The following is a 23,584-nucleotide window of genomic DNA, read 5'->3' as shown; positions in this document are numbered from 1 at the left end:
ACACAACTGTAGATTGCAAACTCTGTTCGGTACTAGGAGTAACCTCAGGCATTGTTGCACCCCGCAAATCGTCGAAAAAGGTTTGCAACACCTGTGGCTTTACCAGAATAATCTATGCGTGCACGCAACGAATAGTATAACCGTGTTATCAACAGAACTTCGATGAGCAGCTGATCTCTAAGTGGAGTGACGTCGAATGGGCCTTCAGATTGTGTGACATAACTTCGCTGTATATAGGTATTGAGAAAAGAAACAAGACATAGTACGCACGCGAGTGATGGACAAACTTCAGCAGAAGAACATACTGCCATTCCAGAAATCGACCCATCCTGTTGTTTCCCGTTGGCAACGTCTTGAAGTTACTCCCAACCAAATAGTCGTCCCTTTATTATCTAAAGTACAATAATAAGAATATATAGCATCGTTTTACTCTTAGTTCTCTCGAAAAACGCAGACCAGCCTTTATGGTTAAATCGAGTCTCAGACAGGATCTGTTTGGGTGAAATTCAGTCTTGCCGTCACCCTACAGCACAGATTACGAATCCGGCTATCAGCTGCTATAGTTTGCGATCTTAAATGTATACTGAGAAATGTATACTTATAAGCGTAGTAGCAGATAACCCAACGCGCTTCGCCACCCGAATGTGGGTAATCGCAAGGTGCATAGTTTCGAGCCTCGGTGACAAAATTATATTATATTGAAATTAAAAAAAAAAACAGCAAATACATTCGCATAGATTTTTTGGTCGTATTCTCCGTACTCAAGTTCAGATAAAGAATAATTTCGAATAAATCATTGTATTATTGAGGCTTGCAACTGCAATCATATGACTCATAGATATTATTTTGGCGTTCTATTGTACGGCAGACAAGTGTGCGACGATCGGAGTCAGCGTCCGCCGTTGGCATTTGTTGAAGTCTTTGCGGCAAATGATCGACATACCCTGTTGCTATAACAGCGAACTTCCCTGCAAGCGCTATTGTATAGTTATACTGAGACCATGCAGTATGTCCCACAATATTGCATTGTAACTAGCTATATAAAATTAACGCTCACTCACATCGTAAAGATACTATATACACTAATTAGTAGGAGGCACTCTAACAAGTTACGTACATTACTTTTTCCCGAAAGCGTCATCCAGATTCATTATTATAGCTAATTACCTATAGGTATCGTTATAACGACTATAAGTGTTTGCTGTCCAATGGATTCAGCATTGTTAAATATTGCTAGATATTGATGATAATATGCTAGGCTACATAGGCATCATTGTAAGTTAATAACTCATAGTTTATAGAAATAGGAATCCAGCTAGTCCATAAAATCGTTCGGTGCTTCTGTACTCGTCGACACTGGCGAATTCAAGGTGAAACAGGTTACAGGTCTGAGTTAAGTAGTCTACTATTGCAAGCATAACTTGAACAAAATGACAGGGACTCGATATACCGATACGATGCGCTAACCACTTGTAGTATAGCTAGTGATTACAAAAACTCGACAACGAGTCAAGACTATTCTTGCTTTTATGAATCCAGCCCTTAACACTGACACTTCGTGAAATTCGTCAGGATTACTTCACTGCGATCGAGATAGACCCAAACGGTCTTACTCAGAGCTCGAGACGCAAAGGCAGCAATTGCCACCCTTAAATTTTTCTTTTACTCAGATATCGTCGAATAAGTTTACATTTATGTCGCTAGATTGTGTGCCGTGAAGACGCCAACAAAATGGGAAAATCGAAAGTTTCTAAATAGGGTTGCTGATTCACCTATCGAACTCGTCCCCAATGAATGATGTTTGTTGGCGTAACACCAGAGCTTAATGTTGCAGCACATCGGTAAATATATAAACACAATACAATATATAATGTTAATTAATAACAATTTCGATATAAACAACACAAATTACGTGTTTCGCCGTATTTAGCTTATTGCAGATTTATTACTATATTTTAATTCAATGATCCGTTCACTACGTGTAGTGAGCAAAGCCTTTTCATAGCCGTTCACCCCCCATCAATCAACCCCAAGGAGAAATCAACAGTAACGGCCCGTGTGCTGTGATAAGTCGCTATCGATTAGAGGCAGCTATTCTATGTAAACAACAGCTTTTTCGGTACTTCGAAGGACAATTTTTTGGCCATGCTATAAACATTTGAATCTCACGGCAGCAGTAGTCGCATATCTCAGACTAGCAATTTTGGCGATTGCTTTAAAATATGGGAAATGGCATACAGAGGATTATAAGCGTACAACAATCAACCTATGACCACATTCATAAAAGTGATGTCCCCACCGAAATCCAGAGTCGACTGACGGGAACTGTAGTCTAGCCTCACTCCTTAATGTAAATAATTCCTCCTGCTCTCCTATGATTCATGAGAACTAGTGTCAGGCTCACGAACACGTGATTTCTAGAGTATTCGGAAAACCAAACATTATAGTCTAACATTATTCTATAGGATACAATGGCTAAACAATAGAACAATTCGTTTGACGTGACATTACAATTATTCTAATGACTGAGTCAGAAATCTGAACTTTTAGCAGTTTCTTTTATATACTTGAGCATTGCAGCCCTTTTTATATCAACAGGTCCTATAACTATTCCTATATATTCCTATAGTTGAGGTAATACACGTCATTTATTTGAACCTGATCACGGCCACAGATTCAGTCCGTTTGACAGGTCTTCACGGGCACTTTCCATGCGGTCCCCTGCTGTTAAGAGCCTTGTTCAAGCTTAATCCTTCGTGTAGCTTGCACATTCCATTGGAACACACTGTTGGCGGGATGAGGCTGCAGTAAGCACCGGGACACTGCAGGACGAAGGCAAAAAAAACTAGTAAATCACTTTTAGTTCTCGAAGTAATCGAACCAGGCCTGTTTGCTACTTCTTTTGCTTTTTCGTTTGTTAGACTAGGGCAGGTTTATGCAGGAAGCTAAGTCGCTACTTGAAGTTTGCCTTCGAGAATCTCCTTCCTGTAGTCCGTGTAATGAAAAAAAGTTTAGGACACGAATGGCCTTCTAAACGTTTTAACACATACACGTATTTTTGTTGCTCTATAAACTTCTAGGCTTTGTCAAGTTTGTGGTACAGTTGCTCCTGTTTTATGCATAATAAGTGTTTGTGAGATATCCTAGGGTGTCAGGAATAATCGTGACCATCTGTTCCCTGTGAGCTGATCCGTTTACTCTATTAGCGCTCGACAGATAATAGTCGTGACTTGAACGCTTCTGTGCCTTTAAGATCCCACATCCTCTTCTCTTAGGGAGCAACACTCTTCGGCTTTCGTCAGATAACGTACCCTTCAAAGCCTTGTTTCACCATTAGAGTATTGCAAATCGTACTTTTGCTGTTTCGTACATGAAACCGTTACACATTGTTTATACATGCAGATATTTGAGATAGAATAGACATTTATTTCTATAGGGGGTTCAGGAACTCCCCATAACGTATCCTAATTAACAGATGCCTGAATTGATTACGTGTTAATTACTATGTATGTGCGAATAACCGTAATTGGGTCGGTGACCCAGCCAACGCTCTCGGTGTAGCTCACCGTAAAGCACTGGTCGCAGCACGAGCATTCTGGACGATAGCTCCCGCATGGACAAACGACAAATTCGCAAGCAGCTTGGCCAGTGCAGTTCAGATCAGGGCATACGGGTGCAGACACTGCTGATACGCTGCAGATGCAAAAAAGAATCAACCCAAGTTAGCAGTGAAAAAATATCTTTGAAATAAAGATCCATACGGTACAACTGGCATTCAGCGCCATGCTCTACGTGTCATTTTTAGATCTATGTATACGACATCGTATGTATATTCTCCAAGAGGAATTTTCCTTAGCAACAAAAAAGTATTGCGCCAAAAGTAAGGAAACTATTTTTTTATATTTTAAAAAAATATTACGAATCTAAACATGTTAATAACTTCCTACTGTTTTTTTGGTCACACCATTCATCACTCTACAAGTTCTGACAAAAAAAAAACTGTGACGGGGTAATCTTTGTATCATTATATTGAAACCAAATTAATACGATGAAAAAATTTCGGATGATAATCTGATGATACAAGATTCAAGCTGAAGAGCACTGCATCGAATTATTTGTCGAGCTTTGTCACGGCTCATGGAGTTTTTTCTAGCTTTGATCATGATCTATTTCGCGCATCATTGTCGGATGTGATCCATATTTTGCCAGATATAATCCACCGCTTTAGAGGTGAGTCGATTTCAGCATGTTCTTGTAGAGTTTTGCAGATGGAGCTGGAATTGAGTAAAGTCTTTTGCATCGAGTCATGCGACGCCTAAATGTCGAGCTTCCCTTCGTAGCCAGCTTCTTCCCAAAGGGCTAAAACTGCTTAGTAGTGGATGCTTAATTTTTTTGGCTACGTCATGGCCACTCACGTGCCTCTCTTTCTTTTTCTTCTTCCTTTTTTGTCATCGACTTTTTTTTCGTGATTGGGTGACCACTGCTAAACGAAAGCGACAGAACGATCTTTGGGCTATTTCTCCCGATAAACCATACTGGCCATAAACAGTACAGAATGGGCCTGGGCAGCATCTATTTCTTCAGCGTAGTAAAACTGGCAAACATAGTAAACTTGTATAAAAATTTAATTCATCTCTAAAGTGCGCTATGCGATGTTTGAAGAAAGGCAATTTTGCTACGTCAGTTACAGTCAGATATAAGCTTTCCATATAAGAAACCAACGCCGACCCAAGACTCCTATCACCTAAGACATGCGACTATTTTAAAGCCAGCTAGTTAGAAAAATCAGCAATCCGAGATACAGAATAAATTTTTCACGGTCTGCGACGATTTCTAAAAAGTTTGTCTCTTCAGGAAGCTACAAACCACGGTCAGCGCAATTTTTCGCAGTGCTTTCTTTAGGTTTATCTTGCCGATATGGAAAGATATCGTTACGCAGGAGATTCAGAAGTATATCAGCAAAGCATACGGTACGAATTCTGCTGAAAGAAACCTTCGAACAGTTATTTATATAGAATTTCAACAAAAGCGTTCAATGTTCAATTTGGATTTGGATTGATATTATAATTAAATATATTTCAGATAGTCTTCGACGATGTCAAGCAGCACCTTATCATGTGTTTCTCCTTATCAATAGGTAACGACAAACTGATATTAACGGTAAAAAACTCACGCGACGATAAGACAGATCAGCAGGAAGCCGTCAATGGCTATTTTGTTCATTTTTACGTGTGTACCGAAATACGCCTCAGCTTCTAAAAGGGAATAGGACGTTGGTTAGCCAATCAGCGCTAAACACGCACGAGCTTCTATCGACTACCGCTTATCAATTCGTTTCGAGGAAGAACAGGTAAAGTATTGCTCTTGTTTTATACATGTTTATACATATCGTGTAGAATTCCACCTGCAGTTAGTGTCTTTTTCTGTGCCCGTTCCTATGCCGCATCAACGCTTGCATGTATTACCATACAGACATGCGCTCAGCCGACCCACGGCGTGATCGATGCGCTAAATTGAATTTGTACCATCGAATAGACAGCGGGTTAAATGAAAACAAGTCCAAAACGATAAGTCAATCGGGTGACTTCCCACAGGAGACGAGCGTGAGATGCCCCTCTACTGCTAATCTGTTGGGTCGGCCAGTATCAACAGTTATAACAACAATACGACATTTTGCGACTTCTGTTTCTTAGATGCACTTGTACTCATGTTCATCCAAAGGCATTGTCCGGATGTGGAAAACCCGAATGGTTTACGAATATGAGTTCCATATTAGAACTACAGCGGTAGAGACGGTTCGTTAACAATAATGGATCTACTAGTAAAAGTATCTTGGCTCCATAAATTACAAACGTTAGACTCAAAGGTTAGTTTTACGGTGGATCCTAAGTGAAGGTAAATTACGATGTGTACAGAACTATGGCGGAAGTCGGCTCATTTCCAAATCCACGAGTGTTAACACGTGAATCGAGTGTACGTAAAAATACCATGTTCGTTTGCCTCGGTCAAATGAAAAAGCTAAGAAAGCGAGCCAATCGGCACTGCATGAAAGTGAAAGATATTTGCATGTCTGGGCTGTCACGTTATAATAGTGAGCCATTGTTTTGTTGAACTGATAAAAATGGGGTTTCTACTATTATCGCTGGTGGCCACATCAATGGGTGGATGCAACCTAACTGGAAGAGTATGACTGTAAAACAGAGTGCAGCTGTACCAGTTTATGGTGTTTACTGGAGATCTGGTGGGCCACATCCGTCTGGTCGAGATATCGGACATGGAAGGTTGCATCCGCTATAGTTTTATGGATCCTGGTTTGTCGACTATTGCTGAAGTGCATTTCTAACGACTGGCAATGACGGTAAACAAACTACGCCTTGCATAGCCAAATTATTGAATAAGTTAGATCGCTCTGACTGCATGAAAACGTTTGCTTTCAATCAGTTTTTCTTCCCCTAAAGCTACATCATAAAAGGCAAACTGAGAACAAGCAATAAATGTCACTGAAAACAAAAATTTTACCGAGAAATTGATAAATTTAAATGGCCTCTGTCGCATTAAAAATTAAAGTGAAGTTTCGTATTTGTCGTGCCACATATCATTGTCGATAGCGTGTCATAAATAGTTGCCTTTGAGAGAGACTGAGAACCCTATTAGCATAACGCATCATTCGGACGAAACATCAGATTACGCGTAGTAATAGGTAAAAATTTCCCTTAATAATTATCACCTAAATATCCATAAAAACTTTATAACCCTGGTAGCTAACCCGTTCAAATTAATTTTGCAGGCCTTGCCAAACAAAGCGCGGCTCATCAATGCACAGGTGCTCAGGCCATACAAAGCCCGATTTCACACGGTAAGCGAATTATAATTTTTCTTTAGCCACAGTCACAGCTTGCCCTAGGCGGGCAGATAATGTAGAATAACTCATTTCTACGCACGAAATTATTAGTGGTTGTGGTTAGTGGTAGTCTTGCATGATCGTTGGCCCATAATTCCACCTCCTTCCGTATCCATATCTAACAGCAGTATCGACAGAACTTCTCGAACGGATTCTAGTTTTCGCTATCGAATATTCTATAAATTTCAGACATTTTAATGCTTCTATGTACTGAGGTTTTAATCACGTGGCACAATAAAGCAATGCCAAATTTAAGGTGAGGAGACCACCAAAATGTCGTTTTTGTACTACAATCCCCAAAAGTAAAGAAAAGTTTTGTCGAGAAAAAAACATTTATATAATTTAAGTGTTGTACTCTGCTACGATTTCATCCTGAAGCATACGGTCGTCTACGCGACAGCTATGCAGGTCTATAGAGTTATATAGAGAATTTTTGTGAATTTCACCCAGCGACCAGCGCTTTGAGTGGTGTAAAATTTTCTTCTATAAAATACTAAAAACTTACTGTTTAGTTATTGTTGTTGTTGCTGTCTATTTGACTCGTATGGATTCTGGCAGTTACACTGGCCCAGCTTCTAGAACTAAAAATATTTTCTTTGGCTTTTATATAAAATGCCTCTCCCGCCCCGCCGAAACATCCGGAAACATTTTATCATCTCCGATATTCAGCATTTACATTTACAGCGCTATTGCCATTACCGATAGCCTTGACGTCCTTTCCTGTTCGATACCGATACTGAGTTGCGTTAGCACATGAAAACATAGGACCATATGAATTACGCTGCGTCTCAATCGGAAGACGAAACAAAGCGTTCACTATCCTATTAAGCTAGATATAAAGCTTCTTTCAGGTATATATCATACATAATACAGAAATAGATGCAAAATATAAGTAGGTAATTTAGATTATCTAGTCCATCCTGGAATAAAGCGTAAAGTTATGGTAATACTGTGAATTGTACAGTTGGCTATACACAATGACAGTATTTCATACGCCTTTTGAGTCCATATTACGAATCAATTGGCATTTGATATATCTAATGCGTGTGGTGGACCCTCCTACATACGTGACGTTTACTTATAAAGCTCGTTCTAACAAAAACAACTTTTACCATATAGCTTTATTTCGATGTAACTCTATTAATACAATACTTCCGGTGTCAAAGCAGACTAGTACGAATTAAAAACCATCTTCTGTCCCTTTTGAAAATCACCGGAAGGGTGAAGTAATCAAATGAGGTCGTGCGTCTCGGTATAAAAGTAAAGGCGTTTGAAAATAGAAATTATAAAGTGAGTGAACTATACTGTAGTCCACGTGTAAGAATTGCTGCTGATGCTTTTGCTAATGCGCAGGTGTTAGCTTCATGTGGACTATCGCCCATAACATGCAAAAGTAAGGAAACTCATTATATCATCTGTTGCTATCCAGTGCTGAAACCGCGCTCACTTTCGATTGTATTGAGGATGATGTGGCCTGTTCGGACGGAGGAACGTACTCGAAATTTTCGAAATTCTTGAAGTGTTCGATTGACTATGAACGCGCTCTGCATTGCCATGTATATATATATATATATATATATATATATATAATTATCAAAACGTTTTCACAACATCACACAAGCATACATTGCTCGACATACATTCATTAAATACATACGGCAAAGCATCGAAATGAAACTATTTGACGTTACAAAAAGACCTTACGAATCTTTAGTTATTTAAAAAAATTTTAATCCCAAATTAACCTTATTATCGGGTTTTTTTTTTAATAGTATACTCTAGGGATAATGGCGTTATTATTTTGGATAGTTCATAGTGATAAAATAGTTTGCGACCTCGATGTTGTATTAATGAACCTAAATAAAGTAGAATTTATTTAAGGCAGATTGCTCATCTGTTGAGAAATATAGAAGTTATTTTACGGCCTCAAGGATGCTGAGACGAAAGACGAACATATTGCACTGCAAGGATGTTACTTGATGAGCTCTTCAAAAGATAAGTAAGAAAGTGTTAAGAGAAAAAGAATATTATCATATTGTAATAAACAGTGAATCTACACAGGACAGCGACAAAAGTTATCTCGTAACCGAAAAGTCGCCTGGATCTTTGGCTTTACGTTCATCAACGTCACTCTATCTCATGTTAATATCACTAGAGGCAATTAGGTTATCGATGATTAAGCAGGCAGTAAAAGATTGTTTAACACTTTTGTATTTGCCAACTTACTCGATCGGAATTCCCGATGCATAGTGCGACCGACCTGAACAGGGTAAATTATAACAACGAAACATTGGTAACGAAACTGAGCGGCTCACCTTATTAGAAATACATTTTTAAAAACATCCCTTTTTTGATTCCCGATCCTGTTGGGATATATAGTAATATTGGGGTAGGGCTTTCCTATATAAGCAAGATGTAATCGTTTAGGGACCTTGAATTTTCAGGTATTTTATCACAAAAAAAATTCAAAGCGAAATGTTTTGTAATAAAATATTGATTTATTAAAACTTGTTTCTTAAACTGATTTCTTAGAAAAAAAAAAAAAGAAAAAAAAGACAAGTCTAACAATGGCTGCACGAAAATCGGTTAATTTGGCATTGTACGTATCGGAAGCTAATGATTTCATTACTAGTCTACGTAACAGCTATTGTTAACCTTTTTTTTTTCCTATAATATGATATATAATAATAAAACACAAACGAGCGATTCCATACTACTAAAAGACGGGAAAAATTATCTTTAACGGAAAAACACAACTACTACAGACAACCTTCTCTATACGGAGATTCGAATTTCTGTCAAACTCCCTTTCTTTCTGACTGCAGAAGTACTGTTAGGCATTCGCTAGACTTGTAAGAAACTAGATAATTACGAAGCATAAATTTACAAACTTAGCTTATCAGTACGAACTCATTCGAGAAATACGCGAAGCCGCATTTGGGCACTCGCATTTACCCCTACATTTATCTGCTACAAACATACATCGCAGAGGCCATACATATATCTGGCTGCGGCTATTATTTCGATTTAGCATAAGACGAAAAAGAAAAAGGGCGAACTTACTGTTGGCAAGCCATTTTACTATCCTATCGTCTGTAAGTATTAATGAATTGCAAGTTCACATTTGAATCCTTGTACCTATGCGTTTCACGCTCTCAGATATACTTAGCTCAGAATTAGAGTATAATTACAACTTCTCGACGTAAATCTGATCGAAAAAGGCAATGATGAATTTAGGACATTAATATATGTCTCACTGAGACTCAGGTAAAATATGTCTTGCAGGTGCATAAAAGAAAGAAAACCCTTGTGGTTAATGCGAGTTAACCTTCACATTTTTATTGTTTTACCTTGCGCCTGGTAGGATATATGTAAAAATATAAACAGTTCCAGCCGTTTGATATGTATCGATTGACCTTTAGGCTCCGACTGGACGGTCCTGCGAATGAATCCTTATCTTCTTCCCAAAGAAGTGGATTCAATATCTGGTTTTATTGATATCGACATGTGAGCGAGCTTTTTGCATCGAAGTGACTACTGGAACTGCTGGATATCATGGCTAAACTAAAAAAAAAAAAACTCAAACCTATAGCTTCGGTAGCATATGCAGTGCTATCATCAGTTTGAAATAGGAGTTCGATTTCAAAAAGCCATCTGTCAGCGTTAATTGGTAAGCAATTCGATGTTTTCTCCTTGCAGCTTTTGAATTACCTGGTACACTACCATATGGTACTATTACGGCTATGAGCATCAAATTGGTACCATGGGAAACAGATAGTGATTTTACCAAGTTCAGTGATAGTTCGTGTAATATGAAGTGGGAGGCAGTTGACAAACTCAAGATCAACCGAAAAACTCTTCAATATTGAAATTAATGTACTGTCTGGTGCGGCCTAGTGAAACAGGAAAGAGTCCGCCCGGCAGATCACTTGATTATTTAACCGTCCCGCCCGATTTCCATGGTTACAGCTACAGAAGCGGGTGCCAGTTAGTTAGAGAAATTAACCCTAGGTAAATGTGATACGACGCCATTTTACAATCTAATTCCATTTTATATTGATAGATGACTATGACTAAACTGATAGAGTCGTTAGAACGGTCGTTGCTTAATCACTCGCGGTCTTTCATTGTCGTAAACTGGGTTTAGCAAACGGCCATACGCAGTTAGCAAGTACTTTATCTACGTTTTAGTAGATTTTAGTAACGATATATAAAGACACTGTTAGACTGTGTTACCTCATGTAATATAATTCCCTACATATATACTTATTTAATGTGAATGTTCGTTTGTATCTAACGCTCCGCTGCGCCGCTTCACGCCTCAACGGTCAACTGATACAATTTTTGATTAGAAAAATAACAGCGGTCGTTATCCTAGAGGGTGTAGGGATGAATTCTCAGTGAAACGAGTCCAGCAGCTTGATTAAGATCGGTTTTTAGATGAAAAATGAATTCCCCCTTTGTTTGTTTTGTGATGTTAACAGCTCGCCGTAATATTTGTCGCTTGGCTAACTCGTCTATGAACGGAAGCGGGATTGGAAAAATTACTGTGACATTGTAAGCGAATCATAAAGCAAAACTGCCGGTGTCCGGGCCAACAAAGCAAATCCTGTCTCTTCTGACCCGAAAAATATTCATGCACTGATAAATGACCTAAATCTGTTGCCTATGTGTCCATGAATATCGCAGTGACGAGCCTTTCACGGTCACAAAAAAATATTGACTACCGTAAAGCGTAAAATAGATCAGACATTGTTACGGACGAATGGACTAGCATTGGGTTTGGGTTACCAAAGACGACGGGGCTGTATGGGTATGCCTTAATGTATTTTACGGTGAAATGAAGTATGGAATGTATTTTAAATCAATAAACTACATATTTAATTGTTGGGCAAATTTATTTTGCATATAGGCTATAGACTCTGCGGTCAAGTCTTTGGTTGAATTATATCAGAAGGCACTATTTCAAGTTCCACCAACAGCACATCTTACTCAATCTGCATGAATAAAGTTATTAGTATTTTTATTATAATAATAAAATTTGTTTCTCATAGTTTCTATACATCTATTAAGAACTTTCGTAGATGTTCACAGACAATGGGACCATATATTTACCATCATGTGAAATACTGTATTGAAATGCTACATTAAAAATCTGTTATTTCATTTGATATATAATCCATTTAAATAAAAACTATATATATATATATATATATATATATATATATATATATGCCGATTAAACGAAGAACAATGACATCACTTGTGAATTCTGTGTATCGAAACCATTGAAATATTCTATATAACAGCGATTTCTGTAATTATTCGATCAAATCATCATTTCATTTTAATTCTTCATCACTTTTTTTTCGTAGAAAATAATTAACGGATAAGATCTCTATTCAGTAAATTATTGTTGTTTTCTTCTTCTTGTTCTTGATTTGTCATACTGTATTTACTCTAATAGGTGCGTCAACTCCAGCCTTATTGGGGTCGATCGAACTTTTGTGAAGGACAAAAACGGTACGGATAATTGGAAAGTGGAAACACATGGAAAAAAAACTTCTTGTATCCTGCTGCAGAGATTTCTGTAATGTTTCTTCCTATGCGTATTAAATTGAAAAGGTTACTCTTTCACTCTTCATAAAGATTTGGGATTTACATTATTTTTCTATTGACCTTTTTCATGGGGAATTGATGCTTAAAGCATAGCTTAACCTTGACGAAAAAGATGTCAATATATCTGTGATGTTCGTTATAGGATCCGATCCACGTGCTTTGAAAAAACACTAATTTAAGTTGGAACCGCAATACGTATACTTTAAACACTATCTTCGTAAACTTAAAGAATGCTTTGACTGCTGAAACACTAACTTTGTAAGCGATGCAAATATATCGACAAACGGATTAATACAAATCCAAGATTGTTCTTTCAATATGCCCGGTGTAACGGCAAGCTATTACAAACAAATTCGGTGGATTTAAGATTAAATAAGCTATAACAGAATCTGGCTGGTAAATGATTCAGTCTTCTAAAAACTTGTGATTGAAAACCGGCTATGTTTGCCCCAGGAGAAATTCGTTCAGATGATGAGGGTGATGGAGATTAGCGAGGAGCTTATCCGACGACCGGACCGGAATGACCAGCCCGCCATTGTCGCAATCAATGAGGTTTTTCGCGAAAACAAAGCTTGAGGTCTGAAGGCGCCATCGGCCAGAACTGGCATTTTACATGTAATGTATCACAGATTCACAATCCAAATTCTGAAAACTGGGTAAAACATTGGTCTTCCATAAATTGATTACAGGCAGGTTGAAAATGCATGTGGTGTACTGCGCATGCAGAATTTAATCAATGAACAACCACCTAGAATACACGCTCGCCATAGACAAGGTACGGTTCAGCCTCTACCACGATTCCGAGAGAGATTAGGCGAGTGAATAGCATCGCTTTGACTTAATGAGTTCAACAGCAGTGCCGAATAGGTTCTTACTCAGACTATAGTTGTGCTTGCAGTGGACATCAGGGGCACCTAGTACTCCGAGGTATTAGGTGAAAATGAAAAAAATCCGTTAGCGTGGCAGTCGACGGCACGCAGTTACAACGCCAGACATCATCGTCCTGTCTCAATTACTTCTTAAATTGAGCAAAGGGATGAGCTTGAGCTTATCTATTCTAGTCCGCGTGATTACGGATCTTTCGATGCACTAAAAAAGATAACTCTAAGTCAAAAATGCTCCACTATCAGTTTACTTCGAAAGGCCGTAGATATGTAAATTAGGTATGGAAGCAGGAATGGTAGGTGTATAGCTGTCCAAAAACTTCCAGAGGGCTGGGACAGATGTCTAAAGCTTAAAGGAAAATATCTCTAATACGTATTCAAATATCATTCTAGCACAAATAGTTCAAAGGATATTCACTTCAAAATGCGCCAAATTTGCTTATAACATTATTATATAATTTAAATATAAATTAAAATTATAAATTTTCTTACAATATTATTAAAAAAAATCTAACCAAGAACAACCGATCATACACGAACCAGCGATACAGCTGAAGTCTAAGTATTTGTGGCAGATATATACAGCGTTTATGGGTAGAAAATATTTTCTATAGAGGTACTCTAATAGTAAAAATATGCATATGATATTTTCGGCGATTTCGGTTTAGAATAAGCTCATACAGACATGGCGAGGTTGCAAAGGACTAATGTGAGTGGATGGCTCAACTGTAAAGTAAGTATAGGAATTCTCTTAAATATGTAATACAAAGTATATTTGTTTGAATTAATTCATCTTGTAGGCCTTACTCGGCGCTTGTGCAATCGATAAGAAGATAATTTGACTTTCTAAGAATATCGTCAACCTCGAAGTTAGTATAAACAATAGAAATTTTTACCATGTCCTCTCAGCAATATCTCTCTAGTGAGTGGCCTGTGTTGGCCTCTCTTTGTTTTCTGAGATATTTAATAACGGAACTCTATCTTAATCAGCGTTTCTATGGTTTTCGCATAGGTATGCACTACCCTTATCGTATGGGGGCCTCGTCAAACAGTAGGTGTACTAAGCTAGTGTAGCTTTTTCATATATATATATATATATATATATATATATATATATATATATATATATATATATATTTGCCAAGTATATCTTTTAAGAATTGTGTCCGGTTCCACATTAGACTTTCGACATTAACTAGACATAATAGATATTTTCGAACGATGCGTTTTAATGAATATACGCCAACTTGAGGCTGCCGTATAGGCTTTCTTTTGCCGCTGAAACTTTGTGCGTTATGAGCTAGCTAGCTAGCTAGCTATACGTTCGTCGACTTATTTTATCAGAATTCCCTTACCAGTCTATAGCCTTGAAAGCTAAAATGCGCTTTGTTGAGCATCAGCTAAAGTGAAGTCTGTGAAGGTGGGTTGAGTGCGCTATTGCATTCGCCAAACTATACTATATATAATAAGCAAGTATGTAGAGATTAGGATTTAACAAAAACGGTTGTGCTCATGCATGGTACGTTAAGTTATTCCAAGAAATAAGTTTGATACCTTGTATTGCGCCTGCTTTTAGTCCTACTGACGTGTGCCATTTAGTCAGCTTAACTTCTCTAAGCGGGTTGTTGGCAGTAACGTAAAGTAATACGTCGTGAAAATCATCATAGACAGGCGGATAGCTCACACCAAATACGTTTTTCTCCCCGGGCCTAATCTGTGCCCTCAGTATATTCGAGCGTCAAAGAAGTACACTCTAGAACTGCGAAGACTTTTATCGGAGATCTTTCTGTTGCATAGTATTGGATCTAAAAGTAACTCATAGGACCATTCTAATCTCCTAAATATTTTTTTTTGAACGTGCATAATTTTTTGCATTTCAGGTTTATGAGAATTCAAGCTGAAAGTGTAGGGATTCCAGCTAGCGTCTGTTGATGGTTATTAATACGAATTCAATCCTGAACATTTCTCCTCATATTTTATTGAGAATTTTAATACTCCTTTTCGTGCACATGTGCATTGATGTCCTCACGAACGACAGATCCTGCGTGTCCCGCGACGAATCCTTGGAAAAACTCTTCGCCTAATACACTTATTTTTCTTTATATTTTTAATGAACTAAATTATCTTTTATATTTCGCTTAAATTAAATATTAACAGAAATATCAGTTTACATATGGCTAAGATTTTTGTCTCTGTGTACGAGTCAAGAACGTTGATAAATATCCTTTTATTGCTAGGTTCCCCGTTAACAGTTACGGGACATACCTGATTTTTGTTCTCATGGTATGAACATCCACAAATGAATGTTTTATTCATACGTGGGCTGTCCAATGTAAGTTTAAGCATATTACTTGTAATACTGGGAGTACCGCTTTGGAAAAACCTTCCAAGGCGATCAGTTTAAGTATGCCAAAGGAAATGCATATAGCATAAGCGTTACTATTTTTTCTTGTAAGTTGATGGTCAGTATGCAATCTAAGCTTCTAAGACCCGGAAAAGTAGCTGTGATGAAGGACATTAGGTCGTTTTAGTTCTACTACAAGAGCTCTGCCTCACCTAGAACCAAGATACATAGACCTATGCTAAATTACATAAATGTGAATTCAATGAAGACATAATCAAAGACTATAATTGATTTGGTTATTAAATAGCAGTAAAAAAATACTCATAAATCCTGATTTTATGTTGGGGCAAGGTCTCAACTTGCTTCAGTAGTCCCAATAGAACTACGATAAACTACCGGGACGAGCCAACTGAACCACTCGTAAACACACGTAACACTCCGGTCGTTATATCAGAAAGCTTCAGTGCACAAAACTCAAGACGTAAGGATCAAGGGGACTAGATTTTCACTGAATGGCCAGCTACATACAATTTAGTCATCATTGGGAACAGAACGTCTGTTTGCAAGAAGCCAACGAGCTTATCTTGCATTGACAGGGTTATCACACACTTTGAACACAGATAAGATCACAGGGTGAAGGGCTCTAGCAGAAGAGGAGACACTGCTATGCAGTATGATGGCCCCTAGTGTACAGACCAATATCTGTTGAAAATTCATGGCTATCCCTTGGACAGAAGAAACAGTAACTGCTGAAGAAGATTGACAGAAGCTTACAGAAAACAAGAGAACAAAATTACATGTAACGGTTGTAATAATATATATGTTATAACTGCAAGATAAGTATTAACCATTTAAGGCGCATTATCCCAATTCGGTCAAAACACTGAAGAAACGAAGCGGTCGGACAGATTTACACAGAATGTAATAGTAGCGTACGATAAATTAAACCGATTAAGGGTCAAAGGAGTGGTTAAAACACAGCCGCAGAAATAGCATACAGCAGGGCAAAGACAAAGCTCAGAAATGGAATCAAAAAAAATGAAGTAGGTCTTCTTTATAAAGGTACAAGAAAACCTTTGGGAAGATCTACAAGATGACCAGAAAAAACCCAACGAAAGTCTAAAAAAAGAATGAAAGCAGAGAGGCCGTTGGCACTCTCTTGCTCATTTACCCACACCTTGTTTGCACCACTTATGAAAAAGTTAACTTTCCCTTTAATCTTTGTCAAGGACGTGCTAGCGGCCACTCACTACTAAGGGCTTTACGTTCAGCATTAACACAAGGGTCTCTTAGAAGTCTATAGTCGGGCTTCTCATATGAAATGTCGCCTATGACTCGGGTTCTTCGACCTCCCGACTTACCTTTGGGAACGGAGCTCTGGTTTGCACTAATGACTAGACTGTTATGCTAGAAACACTTAAACTAAGCACCCATCATGATAGCAATTGGATGAGAATGGACCGGATTTGAGCTATTACCGAATCGGAGTGATCAAATCGGAAAAAAACGGAAATCCTCTTAATTGGAAGACAAAAATGTACAGAGCTGAAGATTACTGTGAAAGAGAAGAAAAACAGGTCATCAGCCTTGACCAGAACACCAGGGTACTGGCACACATGCGTTACCCAGTTGCCACAGTAGAAAAACTTTCAACACGATTGACAGAAATCATGCCTGACATCTATGGACCGTAGTAAGATAAATGGAGGCTTTTTATTGCAATGAAGATTTCCATAACTCTCAACGGGGCTTTTTTTTTGTGTTTACAAGATCGTTTAGGAGCAAAAACCTTAAAAAAATAGGTTTATAAGACTCAAAGCACACAAGAACTCAAAGTAACCCAAACGAATTGCTCAGGCAGCACAGTCCTGTACTGACAGGATTAATATCCTGAGACCTAAAGGCAAAACAGAAACAAGCATATGGACAGATCCACTAATGAATCCATAGAGAGGGACACTAGACAGATAATAAGACGAATAGTGGGTAGTCACCCCTTGGTTCGCGTCAGAATTCAGCAGTTTCTTCTGTCCGCATAAAATAGAAAAATCTGTATCAAATTCCTGCGTGCTTTGTCCTGAAGGTACAGAAGATACTTTTCATCACACGTTTGCCCACTGCTTGGTACGGAGAAACACGCGTACAGCGACTCCAGCTTTGTGGTTACTCTCACAGACGGTGTTCGGGGCTTCACAAACACATGTCTGTGCCAAAAAAAAAACTTTATAAAATAAAGGGATATTGTGGTCTATCAGATATACTCAAACACTCCATAATAAAGACGTTTTTCAAGTTAAGTATTTTAGATACTTGGCTTGTAGACTACCTTTATCATGCGTTCTAGCTGCCTGTAAAAGTTTACATGTAACATCAAACAAAAAATCTGCTTTTTTGCCAATAAAATCATTGCTAATTGCTTTCGAGGAAAATATGTTAAAATAGTTAATGGATCTAGTAACTTGGGCCAGGTCTTGTGTTTGCTGTAGTGTATCCCGTATGTTTTTAATAATATATATTCATATGTAGTCAATAAAAGAAAGATGGCCCCGTCAATTTAATTGACCTTATAAGCTCTGTTTTTTTTTAATTTAATGTTTCCACTATTATATAAAAAAAAAAATCCCTTCATTTCTGAGAATAGTTTTTCTCCATTTGTGGTTGACGCTATGCTTAATTTCACTATCTTAGATTTCGATGTAAAGATTTCAGCAGAGTGTTGAATGAAGCTTTTTCACAGAAGCCCGGATTACTTAAGTGACCTGTGCTTGGAGTATTAACTGGGGCCAAACATTAAATCCTGTATTTATGCATGGTACTCATAGAAGCTAGTCTCAGTCTCCGAAAATTTTTCTACTCGTGTGTCCATAAAAAGAACATACGTGTGTTTCGAGACAGCCCTGCTTATACGCGGATGCCGAAGGTCAGAAACAGGCCCAAACTAAGCGGCTTGCCGGTACGGCAACCGGTCGGTCGATTATACGCCGTCCACACATTGTTATCGCATTCGGCTTAATTGAGTGTATCTATGTAAATGATTAGTACAACATCAACATAATTATTATTAATAATACTAAACAAACTCTTAAATATATATTTGGATTGGGCAAATTGTTGCGCTTGAATATTTATTGAAATTAAGCTTAGATATCTATAAAGAATGTCCATATGGGTTGCGCGGCTTTAAGATTCGAAACTCTACCTGCGTGTCATGAAAGCATACGGCGCACGCACGTTCAAATGCATATACTACTATGTACTCTTGAGCGACAGCAGTAAATGAGCAGGTCATGAAAGCAATAATGGGTGCGTTTACAAGGAAACTATCTGCAGCCGCCGTCGATGGAGGGATAGCAAACCCAAGTGGACCGCTGACTTGACGGCCAAGATTATTTCGCCACGATTACCAGATGCACGGAGAGCTCGTCCTTTTCCCTCGTCCAGGTCATGCGCAAAATGCAGTTGCAATATTATAGGAGTTAATATATATATTTGTAAGGATAAAAAATCAATAGGCGTAAATGCATTTTTATTGGGTTGTGTAATTTGTATTTTATGCTGGCAACTATAGAGAGATTCAACGCACTGATAACGAAGGTATGTTTGATATAAAATCGAGGGCTTTTCGAACACTACGATACGATATTTTAGATGGATCCATAACAAACATGTAACGTCCCATCAAACTGTCTAATTGGTCTAGTTAATAAAATGTAGTAATGTATATAGTGTCGGTATACAATATCTTTCAGCTTCCGCGTTCAAAATTTCCCATCAATCCGTGTGATGGCCTACAAGCAGTTTGTTTGTCCAACTGAATCAAAGGCCATGAACATCTGATATACAACAATTACAGTGATTTTACAGTTGTCAAGGGACAGATAAAGAGTACTTCTCTGTCTACACAGATTGTACCGTATAATGAAAGGTAACCTTCAATGCAAACTACTTTTTAGAATGCACGCACAAGTTGAGAAGTGTGATTAGGGTCGACCAGCGATCCCCTTTACGTCTGCCTTCATCTGAATTGAGTTGAAGTTGTTTTTTCTTTCCAGTTACATAAAAAGGCTGCATTTTTAAGGCGGCCACCCAGGGCCGACGACCCTGAGGGAGAAGGGTAAATCTCCGATGGGTCGAGATAGGACAGATTGTTTTCAAGTAATTTTAGGTGACCAATTGACCTACAGTTTATTGATATGTTTAGCAGAATTATTTACGAAGACATTTTCTTCATTTTTTTCTGGTCAAAGTCGCGTATTTTTCTCAGTTTTAAATTTGCCCATATTGGGGCCACATAGTAGTGCTCGAAATAATATTGCTTATTTCGAAGCATGTTAGGACCTGTCAGGACAAAGACCTCTCGACTATCCAGTTATTCTAATAATACCTATGGGTTGATTTTGGGTTGGTTTACCTCAGTAACTTTGAAGCTAGAAACTGATTTGTCGAAATATCTGTTGTCGTTCATTTACAACTCAAGTGTTGCAATGCAACAGCTTCGCACAAGTGGACGATTTTCCATATAATTTTTCAATAGATTCATATTTTCTTCTAAACGATTTTCGACCGTCCTATCTTTGCGCATTCGAAATTTCTAAGAACTATCGCTGGATCCATGAAAGCATTACCACTTACTTAGAATTTTCAGACTATATTGGCGTTCAGTAAAAGGTTCAGTACACTTGCCCTGGCCTAGAAGCATAGCTACATCCTGTAGCATGAAGAACATCCTTGAAGCAAGAAACATACGCGAACTATCAGACTTCGACAAGTCTGGACCTGTGGACCGCCGTTATATATTTGGATTTATTACTATTTCAATGCAAATGCCGGCCATGACGCTAAGACTCTGGTTTTTTACAACACAATAACTGGGATATGTCAATGCGTTTGGCATTATGATCGAAAAGGGGTTTTAGCAAAATATGGCAACGCTAACATACCAGTCATCGATATGCTTCGGCATTGCTTGTTCGGTGATTATGACCCATTGAATTTTCTACTACAGTGGATCACAAGGAAGATTAACAAACGCCATACACACTAATAAAGATAAAGGTAAGAGCAGCGACAGTTTGAGAAGGATTCATATTTGAAAAAAATATCTTCTGGTTATTTTCGAGCAAAGGCGGAACGTTCGTTACCCATCTGCTGTCTCTAGTGGTAGCTACTACATATACGCTAGACAAAATCCTCTTTCCTCCTTTTATAAGTAATGAGTGCACTATCGTAAATAGAAGCCCAAGCGATGCAGTACACAGGCTGTAATGACCTTTTGAACTGTAGTGTACGTTGGCGACCCACTGTCCCTCGGGCATTGGGTCAATCAAGTTAGACAGATAATTATATGGCAGATAAATGAAGGAAGAAATCATCAGCAGTAATATTGACACGATATGGGCGTACCCTCTTCATGTATATCTCTACATAACATATATAACAATGAGCACTAGCTTTCGAAAGCTAAAAACATTTAACCAGGTCATATGATATTATTTTGCGCCTTAGCCGCGTTCGTATCGGCGTGTCTTTTACCTCCAGCACCAAAGGCTCCGGGATAACATTTGCAGCGGGGCAAAACTGCACACGTTATGGATTACTTTGGTATTTTCTATGAAATGGAAATTAATTGACACGTTTTGTAATTCTTACTTTCGCTTCGCCTGTTACCAAGGCCACCGCTGAAACTAACGGAGATGAAATACGTTGCTATCTTAACTTGGTGTTACCTACCTTCTGGTGTACGGAGTATTCACAGCGAACTTTACGAGTGTCATCGATGTTCAACTTAACTATGATCCCATAGAAATAGGCGACACCGTTAAAAAAAGCGATACTAATTGGTGCTGGCCGACCTACAACTAGCAACTAAGAGCGATATAGTTACAGTATGTCTATTACTGTTCATATTATTGGAAAAGTCTTACCTTACTAACCCATTGAGAACATAATAACCGTTATCTCATGACCGATAACATTTGTTACTCTTTCCTGTTCCTTAAAGGGCTCCGGTTCCACTAACAAAGCGTAGAGTCATTCACTTAACTATTATATATAAATCGAATGTGATGAAGACTGCCACCCGATTGTTTTATGCGGTTGTTTCTTCTAGCTATAAATTGGGTACTAGTAATTATCTACCGCTAGATGATTAAATCGCTAATTTGCTATGACCAGTTGTCACCTTTTTACGTCGTTTAGTTGTTTTTTTCTTCTATAGATCAGTTTTACAACTAGCATAGGAGCCAGCAGAAGAAACATCTACCCAGACGAATAGACGACTATCTCGATATCAGCTTTTATGGTCACATTACGTTATCCACAGCCGTCACCATTTCTTCTGGCCGAGATCAGGTGGATAATACCGCCATGTTGACTATCTTATCAATGATTTAATGTCACCCTGATAATTACAGTGGCTCCCTTGCCCTTAGCTGGCCCGTGCTCACGAGTTAGCGGTATTTCTATTGTGCCATATTTCACTTCTTCCGTAGGATAATAACAATATTATATCTGTGCGTATCAGCCCTAGCAGCAGTTTCTGAAGCGCGACAAATGGCTCTTTATGATCGAAAACCAAGCTTCCACTGCCAAATCACTAGACATTTGCTATAGAATGGCTGTCATACAAATGCGCTGGCAAACCCTGATTTTGTTCATTCCTGAACGACTCTCAAATTGTTGTATAGAACAATAGATCCAGACGTAACTACTAGTATACAGTAAGATCTTCGTGGCTTCTCTAATTTTCTTTACTGACTCTACTGCTACCTACACCTAATATCACCTGGGGCCTTCGTTCAGATTCGAAACTGTCGGCCAAAAAATGCCTGCTTCGAACTTCACAGTTTTTAACTCTGATTGTTTATTGCACCAGTAAGCCTAGTTCACTAGACATGGAAAACTGATGTGGTTGCAAAAGCAACGCAAAAAAACAGTTTATTTCTACATAAAACCTCTGAAAATGCACGTGTGTATTTATCCTTCTCGAACGCATTCAGGGAAGACAGTAACACCCAAATCAATCTCCGTAAAAAGCCCCCAGAGGGCTCACGAATCCATTTGGTATTGCTAGTTAGTGATATGTTAGTCTTATGGCGTGACTGAAGAAGTCATATCTAGTAGGCTTAAGTAAGGTAGCTTATAAGCGTTGCTTTGCCACGTTATAGACAGCCACAAATAGGTTTACTCGTACGCTTAGATAAGCATCTGAACTTCACTGAACATGGTTCCATTTAAATACGGTTTACTCTTCCTTTATACGCAGACGTAACGCCTGAGAGCATGTGCGTACAGTGCAACACGAGGCGTGTCCTTAGTCAACGGAAGAATAGCAGCTTCGTCGCAGAATGTATGAATTAAACGGGTCCGAAGAGCCATAGCATTGTCCTTATTGTTTGCCAGCTCTACATACTGATACAATTAAGAAATATTAACTGCTACAACTCGCTCCCGCTATGGCATGACACGATGTGGCCTAATCATTCACCGACATCGCCTTACGTAGTGCTGGATATTTTTAATGCACGTCAATAGTCAGCGGAAGCAGCTGATCGTGGCAAGGCAGTACAACCATGACAGCCGCCGTACCGCGTTCAAAATCCAATGTATGTCGTACTACCATGACCTAGTATGGTCGATACAAGTGAATCCGAAGTTTTGTATATATTACTGTCACCCGAAGTCCGCTGTTGCTTGTCGTATCAGTCCGCCACAGCGGAACATTTGCATTCGCTCATTAATCACAACGCGAAACAAGGCCACGGCAAGCATTGCCACCCCATCTTTTATTTTATGCCCATATTTCTCTGACACTAATGTGTTATCATCTATTGTATA

The 23,584-nt window shown here is 38.5% G+C and overlaps 1 protein-coding gene and 1 long non-coding RNA gene across 12 annotated transcripts; one reads left to right on the top strand and one right to left on the bottom strand.

The window, feature by feature from the left end:
• Nucleotides 1-1,908: 1,908 nt before the first annotated feature.
• LOC111251847 (uncharacterized) lies at nucleotides 1,909-21,821 on the bottom strand. Of its 4 annotated transcripts, none has more exons than XM_086990345.1 (4): nucleotides 21,673-21,821; nucleotides 5,174-5,255; nucleotides 3,567-3,693; nucleotides 1,909-2,822 (listed from the first exon to the last, which is right to left on the bottom strand). In XM_086990345.1, the coding sequence occupies exons 2-4, from the start codon at nucleotides 5,221-5,223 to the stop codon at nucleotides 2,697-2,699; spliced, it is 303 nt and encodes a 100-aa protein (XP_086846471.1). In that variant the 5' UTR covers nucleotides 5,224-5,255; nucleotides 21,673-21,821; the 3' UTR covers nucleotides 1,909-2,696. The 4 variants fall into 4 exon arrangements, with proteins under 4 accessions (XP_086846471.1, XP_086846470.1, XP_086846469.1 ...); XM_086990344.1 differs by lacking the exon at nucleotides 21,673-21,821 and adding an exon at nucleotides 21,479-21,649; XM_086990343.1 differs by lacking the exon at nucleotides 21,673-21,821 and adding an exon at nucleotides 7,407-7,499.
• Nucleotides 5,373-18,524, top strand: LOC147755239 (uncharacterized). 8 transcript variants are annotated; one of them, XR_015328585.1, is made up of 6 exons: nucleotides 5,373-6,358; nucleotides 6,788-6,856; nucleotides 12,369-12,491; nucleotides 12,974-13,135; nucleotides 14,073-14,137; nucleotides 15,285-18,524. It is a non-coding gene; the product is annotated as an uncharacterized LOC147755239 (long non-coding RNA). The 8 variants fall into 8 exon arrangements; XR_015328584.1 differs by having other exon boundaries at nucleotides 12,369-12,526; XR_015328583.1 differs by having other exon boundaries at nucleotides 12,369-13,135.
• Nucleotides 21,822-23,584: the final 1,763 nt, after the last annotated feature.

The sequence above is a fragment of the Varroa destructor genome, unplaced genomic scaffold (assembly GCF_002443255.2).
Source record: "Varroa destructor unplaced genomic scaffold, Vdes_3.0 BEIS01000005.1, whole genome shotgun sequence".
Lineage (NCBI taxonomy): Eukaryota > Metazoa > Arthropoda > Arachnida > Mesostigmata > Varroidae > Varroa > Varroa destructor.
Note: the sequence above shows the minus strand (reverse complement) of the source record. Positions and strands in the feature narration are given on the sequence as shown.